This window comes from Bombus bifarius, unplaced genomic scaffold (genome assembly GCF_011952205.1).
Source record: "Bombus bifarius isolate JDL3187 unplaced genomic scaffold, Bbif_JDL3187 scf7180000007996, whole genome shotgun sequence".
NCBI lineage: Eukaryota > Metazoa > Arthropoda > Insecta > Hymenoptera > Apidae > Bombus > Bombus bifarius.
Genome location: NW_022884376.1, coordinates 1286471 through 1304140, shown reverse-complemented (window position 1 = coordinate 1304140; position 17670 = coordinate 1286471). Strand labels below are relative to the sequence as shown.

Here is a 17670-nt window from a genome sequence, read left to right as displayed (position 1 = left end):
AACGAGCCGAGATAAATCGTCGGAAATACGAAGAGGAGCAAGGCGAACAGAAGGAACGAGAAAATGCGCGCGCGGTGCCGCCGCAGGAACACAGAGGCGGCGCGTAAACGCGATCAACGCCTCGTACGATCGTAAACACGCTCGCGCCGGCCGCGAAAACGAAATCCCGCAAACTCGTTTATCGTCGCTGTTAATACGTTGACTGCCACGCGTGTTTTCAAAGAAATCTCCGTCAGGCCACGCGTACAGCGGTACCAAGCGTTCTCTGCTCCCATCGATATTTTAGTAATGCGAGTCGTTCAAACGGTGGTCTCAGGAATGATCTTTCGTTTCGTTTGTTCGCAACGTTAAAACCACTAGCTGTCGTTGAATATAACGAAGGAAAGTGTGGTATAGATTGTTCCGACCAAATGGTTTCTTATGCCACCACAATTAGAAAAGGAATCAAATGGTACGGAAAACTTGGCATTCGATTCTTTCTGGGAATTTTTGTTGTAAACGCTTTGACGGTTTACAAAATTGCAACGAGAAAAAATATAAATGCTAGAATATTTTGACAATTATTAGTTGCAAAATTATTAAAGTTGTCTGAAAATACAAAAGATCCTCGTCTTCGACGGAGTCGGCATAATATCGCCGTTCGGAAAAACGATTCCGGAAGAAGCATTAGACGCGCGTGCAAACCATGTTGTGCGAATAAAAGACGTCGAATGGACCGAACAAAGGCGCAAAAGAATTCGAAGAAAACAACAACTTATTGTCCAAAATGTCCCGACCAACCTCAACTGCGTATAGAATGCTTTAAAGTTTTACGTTCTAAATAATTTTTTTAATAAATCATTTTCGTATCTTTATTTTATAACAATTCATCTATTATTAGAATTAATTATTAATTAACAATTTATTACTATGGAATATCTTTTCAAACACCTACGACGATTCTTCGTAAGTAGTCAAATAAGCGACACCCGAATATGGGTTACGTGCCTGACCAGAAACTTTGCTGACGCGTTAAACACGGTCCGACGAGCTTGTGGCGAGCAATTTACGCGGATCCGCCGCCTTCGATTCTTTTCGAAAGAAACGCGCGATCATAATCGCACGTCGAACGGCGCGCGAGTGCATCTTCTCTTTTCTCGTAGCGGCGAACCGACGCCATTTCGCGAGCCGATGGTAGATCGCGCCGAGAAAGCTTGGCAAACTCGAAAGTTCGATTCCGGCGCATCGAAAATTTTGCGCGATCGAAGAGGCCTCGCGGACGCCATCGTTACTCTCCATCTGTACGCGCATCGAACGCCGTGGAAATCGTTTCGTCGATAATTGCTGCCAATGCCGAACCGTTCGAACGATCCGACGACCATTGTCCAGTCTCGTCATTCGGGTCATCGATTTGCGTCTATTTTTCGCGTCTCCGATACGCTACGCGTATTACGCGCTCTGCCCATTAACGCGCAACGAATCTATAGCGAAATCTTTCGTCGCAAGACGCTGTCGTTCGACCGCCGTTCCCGCGATCGTGGCAAAATGACAGCGACGATTCCTAATGGAGGAGTAGTAGTATAGAGGTTGACCTCGAGAACCGATCAAGGCACGGTACTCTAACGAGCACGACCTCTACCGAGATTAATTGGTTCATCGATCGACGAGTCGGCTCACGTATCGCGTTATTATGCGTGACACTTGCCGCGTTCTTTCGAATTCGCAACACGAGATAATAAAGGCGCCTCGATATTCTCCTTGCAGCGCAACGACGGCTCGACGTTCTTGATTTCTCCGCGCCAAGTCGTTTCTCCGCCGTCTGGATGGAAATAAACCGGCCGCTACCGCGCGATAAAGGACTCGTGCGATCGCGCCGACGAAATTTACAGTCGTTCGAAACGCTTATTGCGCTCAACCATCGGCGATAATCGAGCTTTTTACTCGAAACCCTGCAACCTCGACGCCGTTATCCGGCAAAAGTTAATTCGTATCGATTCGAACTGGCGCGATATTGTCGGGGAATGCGCACCTTCGTTGGAAAAGCGGTAGCGAAATCGTCGGAGTCGTTGCGGAAGAAACGGAATCTTTCGAACGGATCGTATTACGTTGATCCGGCGTGTAAAAACGTGCGATTGGTGGATCGTGGTGTACGGCGGGTTCGAGACACGAGCGTGGTGGCGTGCGTCCACGATGCAGTTGCAGCACGAAGCCGAGAAAAGATGCGGATCGTCGTAACCGTGGTCGTAATTCAAAGCTGGTAACACAAGGAACGACAGATACGATCAAGCCGTCGTTGGAACGAGCGCGGATGGGAAATGAAGACGAGTAAAATGGACTCGCTGGCATAAATCCCGCTGAATGCTCCGGCGATGCTCGTACACCGGGCAGCAGCGACGTTCTTCGAAAAACTTTCCTCCGAACGTATTCGCGTACCTAGGAGAACGGGGACGTTACGTTGGAAAACGAGGAACGAACACGAGGAAACGTATCCGATGACTATGGCTCGTAACCCGTGCGCGTTCGTTGACCGGGACGCGTTATACCTCGTAAAATCGCGAGAAAATTTCCGACAGATTATTTTACGCGCGTGCGACGCCGATAATAACGTCGTTTCTCGACGTGGCGAGCGTTTTTCCTCGAACAAATCGATTCCGTCGGTGCGACTAAGATCGTGAGAAAGTTAAAAGACAAATTCCCGAAGAACGGTCGCTGCTGCGATTCGCTTCGATTCGATTCGGTTGGGTGAGAAGCGCGTAAGAGCACGTACGGGATATACGCGCAGTGGTCGTGCACGGTATCGTAAACGTCTCGTTACGGCGGACAGAAAAATCGCGATGAAAAGCAACACGACTGTAGCGAATCGCGTGCTTCTCCTCCGGCTACTCCGCGTTTTATCTCTCTCCGGTTACCCCGCGACGACGATTTCGTCGCTACTCTCGTATATCAGAGTCGGGCTTCGTGTGGGAGCGTCTAGCCGCGAAGATAAGTAATGCACAGTTTGCTCGGTGTCGGAGAGTTACGGAGCCGGGACACCTTCGGTGTACGAGTGTCGAGTCGGGCGAAGAAAAAGAAGCACCGACCAATGGATAGGTAGGAAGGGGTAGAAAGAGAGACAGCGAAAGGGAGAATCGAAAAGGACGTCTCTCTAGAGAATGAGCGAGTAAGACAGAGAGAGAGCGAGGGCTTCGAACCGTAGCCTGCCGGACCGTGCTATATAAGTCCCGAACGACCTTGCTGCTTTTTCAATGCAAGGACGACGTTCGCTCCATAGGGCGAGAGACCCCGAGAGAGAAGAGACGAAGAGAGCGCGCCAACCGTGTTGCAGCGATCCTTCGACGACCGCCAGCAACGCTTCGATCGCTCGTCGTTACGACGATCAACCTGTGGCTCGAAGCGGAAAAGGTTTCGTCCTTTGTCCCTCGATACCGGATGCGGATCCGCCTCCATAGTCGTTCGCATGGTGCGGTATCTCGTGTGTCCCAGAAGCTACTAAAGTGGGGGTGGGAGAGTATCAAATCGAAGCAACCGAACGGAAGTTCTCTTCGACCGGAACCTTGATCCGCGCGAATGGCCATCGTCCGTGACACGAAATGGAACGGTTTCGAGTTTCGAGCGTGTACGCTTCGTCAAGAATAATAGCATCGTATCTCTGGCGGTAGGTTGGCATGAGCGCGGCCGGAATCGAAGCCGCGTAATTGGAGGAAAGGGAATGGAGAATCGTAAAGCATCGCGGCAGAGGGATTCGCGATTTCCGAAATACACGCGCGGCTGCGTGCCGCGGCAAATGGAATATTCCGTGTACGCGATCAACCGACAGGATTTACCATGCCTTTGGCTATGGCGCGCGGGTTTACCGGCGATGGTCGCCGAGAAGGGCACTGCTCGTTAAGCGTACGCGCAGCGTATCCTGACGTGGAAGGAAGCACCGAACGCTACACGCTATATTTTCCTCCACTAATAGATTCGAAGGGTACGTTTCGCGGCGGCTGAAGAAACAGCCGCTTCGTGGCGCGAGCTTTCGTGCTCGCCCCGAGCGATCGCCGTTCCGCAAGTGAGAAGAGGTATTTAACGAATGTTTGTGGCAAAGTATCCCAGTGGATTAGGGCGCGCTGTACGTGGGATTACGCGAGAAGAACGCGTAAAATCTTACGTACGAGATCTTTAAGCTTGCTTTTATATTTGATCTTTCTCCGTTTTATATTCAACGAGAGATCCGATACTCTTACTTGGGTTATCGTATCGTAGCCCGTTGTGGCGTCCCGTAAGAAATATTCAATTACGCGAGAGGATCGTCCTTTTCTGGAATATACGTGGTAACGAGCGTCTCGTTTTCTTCGTTGCAGCCTGGTCCATACGGTTGACGAAGATGCCACGACGACGCATGGCGAAGAAAAACGAGAGCCGGCAATTTGCGGTGCTTCGTAAATACGTTTCCCCTAGTGCAGCGGAGTTTACATACCGGCGTCCGTACCGACTGCATACCGTCTTTGTGTACACAGGTCTTCATCCGGCGTGGAAACGTTCTTTTTTCGCCGCGGAATCGGATACGAGATAGCGTTACGTGGAACGGGTGAGGTTCGTTTGAAGAGGCACGTCTTGGACGACGCTGTAACGAGCAGAATTCCCGGATCACGGTACGCTCGTTAAAGTAATACGATAAATCACGGAATTACCGATCGATTCGTTGCGTCACGCTGCTAAAGCTCGAGCCTCGAACCAAGCCTGGAAGCTTAGCCCAACTGCTGGCAGGTTTTTAACGGATGACGAAGACGCGAAATTTACGCCTCTTGTCCGGGAATAAGGAATCCCCGAACACGCCGGACGACAAACAACTCCCTCGTGGTCCGGACAAACCCGTCCGCCGCGTCTCGGTATTAAGGAACGATCTCGAGGATTAGTCTCGAGCGGATTATCGGCGAACTTGGCCGACCCAGTTGGCGAGTCGCAGCGGTAAGCAGCGCGTACGCGTGCTTCGAGCAAAGTTAACCACGCGTCCGTCGAACAGAAGCGGTTCCGTTCGCCTGGATAACGGCCAGGTGGACAAACGGCGAATAAACGATCCTTTCCAAGTAGCGAAGAACTTTCATCCGTGAAACGTCGACTCAACCAGCCGCTGTTCTATAGCCTGAATTGGTTTATCGCGTTCAGCTTCTTCCTTCAACGCTAATGGAACGCAACGTGCGAGTACGTAGAAAGTTCCTGCGCTTCGCTACGTCGGACATTTCGTAGAACCTTGAAAAGTATATCTATTCTTATTGCGACGACCGAACCTTATTCTGACAGAAGCAGTCGAGTCTCGAATACTAAGGACGCTGAGTTAATTCGGACTTTCAACGGTGGAAAGGAAGATCGAAGGAGAGTTCGATTCGAAGAAGACAGAGTCGCCGTAATCGCCGTTCCGATACGTCGATCGAATCGTCTCTTGGGAGCTTTCGATTCCTCTCGCAACATTATCGATGAGCGATAGCCTGCGATCACCAGAGACGCTCGTTACGTCATCATGGAACGCGCAGTTTCCACTATGAAACGCGCAAATGTGCAAAGTAATTTGTTCGCTGTTTTCTCCGGGCACCGTGGAATTTCGTTGGTCGGCGTTTGCTCGTAAAAGTGGACTAAACGCGTTCGAATGAAAATCGTTGCACGCGGTCCTAATTCGATGGCCAGGGGCTGTAATCAATGCGGCGGTGCGCGGTCGAAGCAGGTCGGAAAAGAACGGATCTCTCCGTCTTCCCTCTGCTCTTTCCGCCGCAGCGCGACCGGCACGTATATCGGCGTTAGAGGCAGAACACGTTCTCGAGGACTTGGCATTTGCCGAGGAAAAGGTGAACGTATGAAATCGGCCGTGTGCAGATCGGCGCTTGTTCGCGAGAACGCCGATTCCCGTCCAATCGGGACCTTCGTGCCACGCGAGGAGGGGCGATCGAAGGTGAGGACGATTAATCCTGCCGCGTGCGCTCGCCACCGCGCGATTATTTCGTAAGTCGAAGGACGATAAAGGTCGACTACGACTGTATTGGCGATCGAGCGCGCACCGAGCCTGCTGGCTCGTTCGTCGTAACGTCCAAGTTCGTTTCCACGACTTGCCATCGTTATCTCTTTAAAATATATTTGACGCGAGACATACGCGTTTCAGACGTCGAAGAGATCGTTCGCGACAAATAATTTATAACGAAAACATCGTATGCCGATCGTTGGAGGTCCTTGAAATTAAGCGACAACGAATTCGCACGATTCCTCGTAAACCGTAGTAAATTGTCGGAAGAACGTTGTCTTTTCACCAGCGAGAGAAACATCGCGTCGTAAATTATACGACGATGATACGAAGCCAACCAATGGTAGCGATAAAATGCAAATTTCCAGAGGAAAAGGCGACACGTAAAGAGGATAAAGCAGAGTTTATTAAAAACCGAAAGGCAAACAATTTCGAATGGAAATGAACGCCGTTCCGAAGCGATCAGCCGGTGAAACATTTCGGCTCGCGGCTACGTACGATGAGGCGAGAAAGCGCAACAATTAGTTGCCATTTTCAGATCACCGCTCTCCGCGGTTTTCGCTATCGTATCCGACACATCCACTTGAAACAACGAACAGCGACTTTTACTTTCTGCCTCCGCTATGCCGTCGCGTTTCATCTCGTTACGCTCCATCGAGCCTTTCGTCTCTATCGTCTCTTGGTGAAAGATTCGACTTCTCCGATCTACTTCTAGGGCATAGAGTTTCAACTGGGGTCGACGACGTTTGATAAAAATCTCGTCCTCGGATGCACGCGATGCTTTCGTAAAGATCACGGCGCAAGCTACACCCGTTTCTTTCGAAAGAAGAGTAGTAAATCGGCCAGCCTTTTTCCGACCTCGTTTCCATCCCTCTTTCGCGTTCTATTCCAACGCGCCATCTTCTCGCCTCCTTGTCTCGCGACCGACCGTTTTCAACGTCTTTCCCGCTATCTTCCTTTTACGATAGCCATCATCCTGCGCGCCTTCGTCGTTGTTTTCAATGGCTGGAACGGTGATCGTGACGTTTATTTCATCACGGCGGTCCCACTAAAATCCCTACCGTCACCTCCCGAGGCCCCCTCCTTTTTTTCCTACTTCTCCTTTTCTTCCGTCTCGTGCTTTATTTTTTCTCTTACTCGTCCCTCCGACAGCCGACTGCGATTTTATGCAATTTCTTGTTTGACTTGAGCCGCCGAACGAAGCAAACAGGCAGTAATCGTTTTACGATTCTCGCAAATGAGTTCTCCAAAGTCGCAGGAGGCCTCCTGCCGCGTCTGTTCCTTCTTCCTTCTTCCCTTTCTACCTCTCTCTGTCCGATCGTCCTGCCCGCTTTCGCCTCTGCCGTTCCAAGACCCGTCCGACTTAACCAATTTCGTGCAAGTTTCGCCATCGTTTCAACGCGATCGCCGATCGCGCCGTTTCTTCGCCGCTACTTTCCCTAACGTGCTCCCTCCTAGTATCGTATCGAGATCGCAAATCGAGCCTGTCGCCACTTTGAAACGCCTCGGAAGAAACAGGAGCACGTTTGCCAATTTAATACGAAGGAACGTGGTAGACGGAAGCGGGTCAAGGCAAGAGCTCGCGAAGCGCGTTAAAAGCTATCTTTAACTTACCTACCATTCGTTTTCGTTCATTAGTCCGGAGAGCATTGATAATTGCGCTCGATGATAGTCATCACGGTCGTACCGAGCATGTATTCGCGACGTTCCTACGCTCGATCCTACCGAGAGAAGATTCTCTCGTTTCGTACTGGCGCGTCAGCTCGAGTCTGCCAATCGCAGCTTCCCTCGCGTCATCCTTCGTTCCTCGGTCGTTCGTCGCGATGTCTGCCTCTTTTCCAACGATCCCGTTTATTTGCGGAGGCCGGTTTCTTCCTCTCGTGTCGCCCTTTCCTTCTTTTCTTCTCTTTTTTTTCTGGTCTTTTTTTTTTGTCTCATCCTGACATAACTTAGCGATGCCCGCCATTATCGTAACTTACCAGTCGCGATCCCTCTCGTGGCCTCCATTGCCCTTTCATTTTTCTCCCTTGCTTCGACTTCCACTTCGGCTACGACTACTACCGATCGATATTTTATTTACCGCCCTCCGGTAACGAGACTACGCTCTTTTCCATTTATTTCGCATATTTTTCCCTTTCGTAAAAGCCAGATGGCAAAAGGCTGTCTATTTATGGCCGCGTGTGTCAAGGGACAGAAGGTCTTCGATGGATCTCTTTCGACCGACATACCGCCTTTTGCGAAGTGAAACACGCTCAACGCCGGTGCTTCTTCTCAGATGTCATCTGTTTCACAAAGCCAGAAACAATCTTTGTCGTTAATTTGACTTTGCTCTGGAAATGGCGACAGATTCCGCTAATCGTTCTTAACGTAACGTTGATAGAGAACGTTCGTCGTACGAATTAATCGTAGCACACGCTGTACAAATGATCGAAATAATATTAGTTCGTAACAGGGATGTTTACAATTTTATTTGACGTTCCTTACGTCAACGTAACGTTAATCGACAGTTTTGTCGTTAAAATTCTCCGTTCACTCTTTCGATCTGCGGAATAGACGGTACGTTTGTATTGTACTTGTGAGAGTGAGAGAGCGAAGAACGAGCAGACGCATGTGCGCGTCCCCTTCCTAGACTGTATGTCACTGTATGCGAGTGTATGACTAGAAGAAAGAAAACAAGCAAGCGAGTGTCTTCTAGTCCTTCAGAGAGTAACCCACGTGTAAAGCTAAACTTAATTAATATGTAAATAAAGTTCAACTTTTTATTCTCTCCAAATTCTCGCCGTACCTTAACACGATCTTTCCGATAAATCTTCCTGTCTGTTTGTTGCGTAATCCAGTCGCGTTTGCGAGAATTCCCTCCACAGAGAGCCGTTAGGCCCGGATAGAAAGAGCGCCATCGCGCTTACAGCTTCAGCTGGCGCAAGTTTTTCCGGTCGCGCGAGCTTTTCCCTTCTTTCTCGCTCGCTTTCACTTTCGCCTCGCAAACGACACGAGTGCGTAGCAGATCGATACGAAACGCGATGGCAAGGTTACGCGAGCTTCCTCTTCGACGATCGGCCGTGCCAGCTTCGATCGACCTTTCGCGCAGAGTTCGTCTAAGCATAAAACTCGGGAAAAAGTCGAGCTCTTCGTTTCTCGCGCAAAATCGAACAAGAGACAGATCGTATCGAACGAATCTATGCGTTTACAACGCGACTGATCGTGACGGTGTATCGCTAATTTCACTGACGGCCGACCACGTTGAGAAGACGTCTTTTCATCGATCGAACGAGCGTAATGATCGCGATTGGAAAAAGCTTCGCTTTATTACGCCGATCTTCCCTCTCTCGAGGGTACGACGCTCGAGGGTAGCGCAACGATTACGTCGCAGCTTGTTGCAGCAATTTTTTCTCCGCGTTTCCTCCGGTAACGCAAAAATACCCACCAGGATCGAGAAAGGTTGCAACCTCGCTCGTTCGTCGCAGTAGGTACCAACCTCTCTGACGTTGCTCACGTTCGATTCGCTTGATTTTCTCGCGTTACACGGTTTCCAGCCGATCGACGGATTTGCACAGTCATCTAGGATGATCCATCGGTACTCTTGTTGCGAACACTGTCAGCTCGATCGTCCTAAGTCGATGCGCCAGGAATAGTCAAGATACTTTCCTCTCCCCATCCACTATTTTTTCTCAACGAAGCGCCTCTCTTAACGCGTTCCCTCGGATAGCGGCGATTCGAACGTAGAACGCGAACCGAAAAGCAAGAGATGCAGAGGAAACACGTAGCGATGATTCGCATCGAGTTGATACGCGTAGAAAGTATCGCGGCGCGCAGAATAGCGTGCAACGCTGTACACAACGAAAGTCGGATATTCTCGGCGAGCGTGTCGAAGCACCGGCATGAGGTAAAGGTTCGACGTCGACGTAGAATTTCGGAAGATGGACATTTTCTCGAGCGTTGCATTCCGCGAGATTAGAATTCTAATTCCGCGAAACTAGTACGTGTTCTCACGCGGTAACGAGCGCTCCGAATAGATTAGAGAGGCGAAGCTCTAATCTCGACGGTTAATCTCCGATAATATGCAGTTTATGCGACGAGGAATTTATAATGGAGCGATGCGATCGTGCCCGCTCGCCGCTATTAAACAACGGGCGGAACCGATGCCGGTAGCTCCGCGTGAATCAGATTATTCCCCCTTTGACTTTGATGACTGGTCAAACTGTATCCGGGGGGATAGCGTTCGAACGTAAGTGGCCGCTCCAACGATATGTGCATTCGATTTCCATATAAATGCGGGCCCGCTGCAAATGGATTTCATAAAAGGAGGTACGGGTAGCCACAATGGACATTGTAAAAGAGAAAAAGAGAGAGAGAGGGACTAGGTCGCAATAAGTGTCGCATAGAGAGATATTGCCAGGCTTTCCTTCGTTCGACGATCAAAAGCTTCGATATCGATGGACGTGAAAATTATTCCATGAAAATTTGTTCGTTTTCCTGACTCGCGCCGAGTTTGTTGGAAACTGCGACCGTACGCGAAATAATATTCTCTTGGTCGGCAACATTCGACGATCGCGAGCAGACTCTCGAGACGAAGAAAAGAACACGAACGAGGGACAGTGAGAAGTCGTAGAATAAAAAGAAGAAAAAGCGAAGAAGTGGCCTCCACTACGGTCACGGACACCCAACAGCAATTAAAAGCAATTCCTCTTGGCAGTATATCACTCTTACGTGCACTACCGCCGCGGCTGCCCATTAAAATCGACCTTCGACTCCACCCGCCAGCAACAACGGGATCTCCTGTTGTTCCTGTTGTTTTCAAGAGGATCGTGTACGCCGCACGACCAGCCAACGTCCTCCAGCGAGCCGTATCGAGAGGAAAATACATCCCGAGAGAGCGCTTCACTTCGCTTCCTAACTACCATCGCGTAGAACCATACGCCGTTATTTCGTTGCCAAAGGAGAATCACGACGCGGTGGATGGAAACCGAGGCGAAGAACGCCCGAAACCATCTACGCGCGTATTTCTATAGAACGCGCGTCGCGAACATAGCCTCGATTCGAGCTGAACGATCGCGCGTGGAAACCAGACGGATGTAAAAAGCAACGCGAGACCGCGAACTGTAGCGATCGCGCGAGAGTCCAAGTAACTCGACCGCGTCGCACGTGCGCGATTGCGCGTTATAAAACTCACCCTCGTTTGAATACGGCCATAAATCGGAGGGTTAGATCGTGATTTCACGGCGTTGTAGCCGTGTGACGAATAAACATAAATCGGCCGCGAATCCGCGAGTTGCGCTCCGAGAGGAGCCGAGCAAATGAGAAGGAAGAAGAAGCACGAAGAAGTAGGAAGACGTTCGCCGAGGCGCACACGTGGCAGAATCAACGTATTTAAATTGTAAATGATACCTCGGTTTGCGAAACTCCGCGTCCTTCGAAGATTGCTGCACACAGCAACGTTCAACAGAGTATCCTCTCGTCTTCGGGGGGTCTTGGCTTCTTTTCCCATCCGACGTCTGCGAGCCGGTCGACCCGAGAGGGACGTCGATCATGCGGTCACGCCAGGGAAACGCGAAAACCAGCGACCACGAGAAGAAGCTCTTTCGCATCTTCGCCGAGTCATCCGAAAGAAGTTCTTATCGCGCCAAGCATGAAAACGCGGGGGGAGAAGACCGTGCAGCGTTGCCTCGATAACATCTCGCTGTGCGTTCTGCCACTGCATTCCTCTCCAAAGATAAATACTCGTACGTGGAATTGGAAATCGAAGGTGGATCGGTTCGTTTCCCTTCCTTCCCGCGACTATTTGCTCAGACGGAGAAAAAAATATATCGCCTTCTGCCGCTAGTTTTCCCTTACGTACGAATTCGCGTCAACGCGGCGTACACGCGGCCGATACGGCGCAGCGACTCGATCGCGGACACCGTTTCCCGAAACCAAGTCGCACGATTTCGTCGCACGCGACGGAATACAACGAGACGTACGGATTCCCGGTGGAGTCGTTAGACCGATCAAGAGTCAAAGCGTACGCGTTTCGGGGATGCGAACGAGTAATTCGAGACGTTTCGAGGAACGTACAGGCTTTAGGAATTGGAAGCTTCGTTCGTACGGAACCGGCTTGGAAATTACTCTCTTTCTACGACATATTAAAAAAAAAAAAACGTGTCTTTTTGATAGTCCGATTTCGTGACACGAAGCAATTCGAGGTAGGCACGACGACGGTCCGTTACTCTCGCTTTGAAACACACGATTCTCGATCCTTATCTTTCTTGATTGGATCCGCGATGCGGAGCGTGTTTGCCAGCGCTGACAACGATAGAAATCGAATTAAAAAATAAACGCGGCCATTGCGGCTGCCTGCGTGTAAAACACGTACGTTTCATTTGACAAACTCGTTGTATCTCTTTCATCGAGCATAAGCGAATTTTCATTCCGACTGTCGCGTTCGCTCGGACGGAAGCTACGTTGTCCTTTGACGTCCAAGCTATCGTTACCTGTCGGACGGACAGCGAACAGGAAGAACGTAAGTCGATATTGGAAAACAAATTTCCCCGATAAGAACGTTAAACTTGAATGCGAGAAAGAGATCGGAGACGTGGCCGTTGAAACGCGAACGGAATAAAAGAGCCTTCCTCGTCCTGCCCTCTTTCGCTTCGCCATCGTTTTCAGTCGAATACTTTTCCCGCGTTTATTGTAAAGCGATCTGAACGGCTCTCTGCGAGTTTTATTCCTCTTTCAGTGACCGTTGCCGTATTTGCGATGCGTCGTCCACGGAATAGCCCGTAGGACGCCTGTTAGCCAAGTGAAACCTGAAAACTGCGCCAACCAGCTTCGCTTTCGAGTGGCATCGATCGATACCAAGTCCCCTTTCTCTGCCTTCCGCGCCTTTGTAGTCTTCGCTACGATTCCAAGGAAATAAGCACGAACGTGTCGCGAATAATTTTGAATAAATCCGGTTACCAAGGATCGAAGAGCATTTTCGCGAGAACGAATTTCCCATCGAGAAACTCGTATACGCTGCAATCGAAAAAACGCAATCTCCGAAAGGCATAATATACTTGGGATCGAAAGACGGGCAGCGAATCGTGGTCGAAGTGGAATTAAACGAAGCGGGGAGATCGATTGGCCTGGATGCGTCGGTAAAAAGAGGAAAAGCTCGCGAAGACAGGCTCGGAAGCCTGTCCGCCCGCGGACGTTCGCGAAAATTGACAGGAGTAGGTAACAGCGTAATCGATAAAGTGGCTGAAACGCGACGTGCTGCGTTCCACGATGGTTGGCCACGCAACGTCATACAGCAGCATGTTTTTCGCACGCATCGATGCGCGCAGGAAACGCCGTTGTATCGTTTTCCGCGTTGATACGACTTCCATCCGCGGTAATCGAATCCTGCCGCGTTTTCCCATGACCCGTGGTAAAATTTTCACGGTGCCCGAGAGAGCTTTTGAAACGAACCGGATACGTCGTAAATTCGACAGCGGTTACGCTTTCTCGAATCGAACGGCGCGATCGAGAAACCGCTCGATAATTGGCTTGTTTTGCCAAGGAAGGAAAAAATAGGCGTTACTTACGAGCAACGATCGACTAAGTTCCCACGAACGAGACGAGCGTTTCGCGTTCGCTCTGGCGATGAATCCGCGGAGAGGAGCGAGCACAGGCGCCACCGAACTCGGGAAAATCAATGTACGAAGAGCACTCGACCCTGAAATGAATCGATTCGATATCGAGATATCACCGACGGTCGATCGACTTCCGAGAGAGCGTCCAAACGAAAGAAATAAACCGAGCTGATGAACCGTGGAGAGAGACAAAGGGAGCCGGAGGACGAGGGCAACCAAGGGTGGCCAGAGGGAAACTTTAAAGGCCGTTCGAGGCGTAAAGAGCGAAGTAGCCGCAGGTGGTAAACCAATCAGCCACGAGTGCATCGCACGTGCGTTTATGCCGTACTTATGCTACGGCCTAATGCATCCACGGTATAAGATACTCGAGTATTTGCGGTACACCGATTTATTCTCCTCCGTTTTTCCTCCTTTCCGTCTACGATCGCTACGTTAGCCGAGAAACGTTAGAACGAAATTGAAACGCGAAAACCACTTCGCACCAGCGCTACGCGTTCTTATTGACAATCGCGTTAATTTGCACGTTACGTATTCGACGACGACCGTGACTCTTCCACCGGATAACTCTCTCTGCTATGGTTGCATCTACACCTCCGGTAGCGGTTAAAATCCAATGACAACTACCGTTCCAGCGAAAATATTAGTCCTCCGATTTGACAATTTTTCGAGATCGAACGAGATGGTATTTTCCGACGAGTTTCCGCGCGTGAAAGTGTAACCGGTCACGAAGGCGGAACCGGTGCATTTTTACGGGTCGCGCAGACGCGTAAATGTCAAATTCGAAGGCAAATAAAACCGAACCGTATCGAGCCTCGGTTTTCAGGCTTTAACGAGCGACGTTCCGCGATTTTGTGGATCGTTAAACGGATATGCGCGAGAACGGTTTCGGAACCGATCGTTAAACATACCCGGACACGGTGGTTCATGCTCCCTAAACGGAGTCCTAACGATGTGAAAACGACTAATAGAAACGAGGAAGAACAAAGCCGTTCGTTGGTCGACGTTCGCAAAATCGGCCTCCAGAGTCCGCTCTCCCAAGAGGCTACAGTTTTCTTAAAAAGAAGCATCGCGTATTATACGTCGAGTAAAAATGATTATCACGACTGGCGGTTTTCACGGTTCGCTTGGTCCAATGGAAAACCCATTACTACGCTTTCGACGTTAAACGAGCGGCGCCGCATCGGTCGTGATTAATACTTCAGACTTATTACGCTTAACGAATATCGCTGTTAGATCGACGAATCGTTTATCGGACTAAACGTTCGATTAATCAGAGTATCTCGACGCCTAAAGGCATCGCTTTTGCTTCGGCGTAACGACGCTGGTCTATATATAACGCGTATAAAGGTGGGTAACGGACGCAAATTACACGAATTGACGATCGGACGTTCGGATCGTCGAACTCGAACATCAAAAATAAAGCGTATCCGAGCGGATACGTCTTCAAATGGCAAACTACCACGCGTTTTGACGTTAAAAACGTATCGAGACGCTTTTACACGTAGCGTAAGCCTGTCGTTGTAAAAAGGATTTACCGACTTTCGAGAGAGAGAGAGAGAAAGGATCAACGAGGATGTTGCGCGGATGTTGAAACGTGCGATAGAACGCGAGCCTGCAGGTCGAACGAAGAGCGAATGGAACAGCACGAACGAAAAGCAACAAGAAAGTCCCGAAGGACGAGTCTCGCACGATTGATCTCGCCGAAACGCGACTGCTCGAAACTCGAACCTGCCTCCTAATCGCCTCCTGGACCGGCATCGGAACTCGCCCGAGACAAAGCCTCCAGTGATCCAACTAAGCAGAACCGTTGCCTGTTCCGCGATCGATCGGTAATTACTGGCAAACTGAAAACTTCCAACGGCCCACTCACGAGCTCTCTTCGTTCGATTCTCTTCTACCTGCTTGAATTTTTACGATCCCCCGACCTTTGAGAATTTAAAATTCGAATCGTCGTTTGCGCCTCTAAGAGGTGCACGGTTCACGGGCCAAAGCAACGGACTACACGTTATGTAAATTTATGAAAAGCCATATCGACCATCTCGATCGAAGCGAGCTTTGTCTCCATACGATACGACCCGGCCTGCCAATACACTCGCGAAACGTGTAACTCCAAGCTATTCCCGATGAATCCGAACGTGTTAACGTTCTCGTCGAACGTCTACCTTCTTTCTAACGCTCTTTCGCCAAACTTCGTATGGAATATACCGCTAAATACAGCTAACAACTAGAACACGATAGCAGTAAAACGGGAATGTAACGTTTAACGGATATAAGAATTTTCTGTCACGAACGATTCCAGTCACATCGAAACCTACGGAACACGCAAACGGTTATACGCCTCGTTCGTTTCGGTTAACGAGCTAAAGCTGGACGGATATCGAGGTCGCGCGATGAACGCGGCTTACCAAAGTATCGTGCGACACGGATATACCTAATTTCCGGTACGCACCAGGACCGCCTGCCCTACAGTATCCGGCGAAGTCGCAAATACGCCGGTCACAGCGTACGTCGATCTCGGCAAACTGTGTTTCCGGTTGGCAAAGTGTGATTTCCAATAGCGTTATTAAAGTCGTAATTTTAATGCCGTTTCCGTGGCTTCCTTTTCATTTCGACGCTCGTAGCTCGACGTTCGTACGAGGTTTCGCGTTAATTACTAGCGAGACGAAACGAGGATAGCCGCTCGATGATACCAACCGGTATCTTCGGACCGGCTGAAAATCGATTGACACCGATTGACGTCATCGCGAAATTTCACGGTTTCCACGTGCGTCGCGCCGCGATCCTACCCACACGGTTATTCGCTCGGTCGAATATCGTGGAAATTGCGCAGAAAGAAACTGCTGCGCCTTTGAAACGTTCGCTCTTGGACGAATATTTCAACGTTTGTCGAGCGTTTCGACCGCGGAGAAAAATAGGCCCGATAACGGATACCAAAGATGAAACGTTGCTACGCTCTGGGGCACGTATAAAACGAAAACGATATATAACGTTCTGTCCGATGTAGACGCCGAGTTGGTGTAGCGAATAGTTGCCGTACGTTTTACCAGCCAACTAACGGTTCGCGATTGAAAATACGTCATTCGGAAGTTACCTCCGGCGGAGAATAGCTCTGGAAAATCGGTAGGAAGCGAAATAGACATATTACTCGTGGAAAATGGGAATAATTCGTAGGAGCGCGACTTTCGTTACGTCAACGTGCGAGTGTGTCAAGGCTGGACTCTCCGTCGAAACGTGACCGCACGGACGCACGTACTTGTTCGTACGCGACGTTTCTCGAATCCGTTGAAACGGTCGATCAATTCGCGGCGAAACAACAGCCAGGAACGTAGCGTTGGAGAATTTCAGCGAGGATATCGGCGGATCCCGACTGAAATCGCGTCTCGTCACGGATCACCGGAGCCACACGGGAGACGAAAAAGGAAAAACAGGAAGTCGTGGAGGCGCTTTCGCGTCGAAACGGTTATTTCACGACGACGCAATTTCACGGCGTGGCTTTTTCTGTCCGGCGGATGCCTTCCACGACCGGTAACCATGTAATCTTATTAGCCGACTTTCTGAAAATCAACGTTCGTCGCGTGGTATTCGACTTTTATACGCAGAATCACGTGTCTCGGCAACATCGTTCGCACTCTTCGCTTCTTTTCTCTCCATTCGCCGATACGAGAGAAACGTTGACGTCTCGAAAGAACGCACGGACGAACCTGACGCATGCTGAACGAGGAGAAAAGCATCCGCGTCGATTATAATTCGACGGACCAGCCTCTGGAACGTACACCGATAACGAATTCCTCGACGAACCGTTCCTCTGCCACGTTCCCTGATCGGACGTATCCCATTAGCACGGTATCCAGTCGATCTATCAAATTATGAAACTATGCGGCCTCTGTTATCGCGGTGAACAATGCGATACAATGTCGGCTCGATCGGATTCTTTCGTCGATGTGGATACTATCCATCCTCTGATTGAGACAAACAGACGCGAAAGTCGCTTATCCGCGGTGTAATTATCGCGAGATTTACGGAGCAGCTGGATGAACACGTACGTACGAAGCAGACGTGGAAGCAAGGATTACTGGAAAGATGGGGGCGAACAATGGAACGATTCTTCGA

General features: G+C 49.9%; 1 protein-coding gene across 2 annotated transcripts in view; it reads right to left on the bottom strand.

Annotated features, from left to right (window-relative positions):
• The window catches only part of LOC117205901, an 85955-nt gene that overhangs the window by 60447 nt on the left and 7838 nt on the right, over positions 1 to 17670 (bottom strand). Inside the window, exon 1 of one of the 2 annotated variants that reach the window (XM_033444728.1) lies at positions 11357 to 11514. The exons of the other annotated variant lie outside the window; for it this stretch is intronic. Within the exon in view, the coding sequence (XP_033300619.1) occupies positions 11357 to 11499 (143 nt within the window). The 5' untranslated portion in view covers positions 11500 to 11514. Of the gene's footprint in view, positions 1 to 11356; positions 11515 to 17670 lie in introns of those variants that run through there. 2 annotated transcript variants of the gene reach the window in all.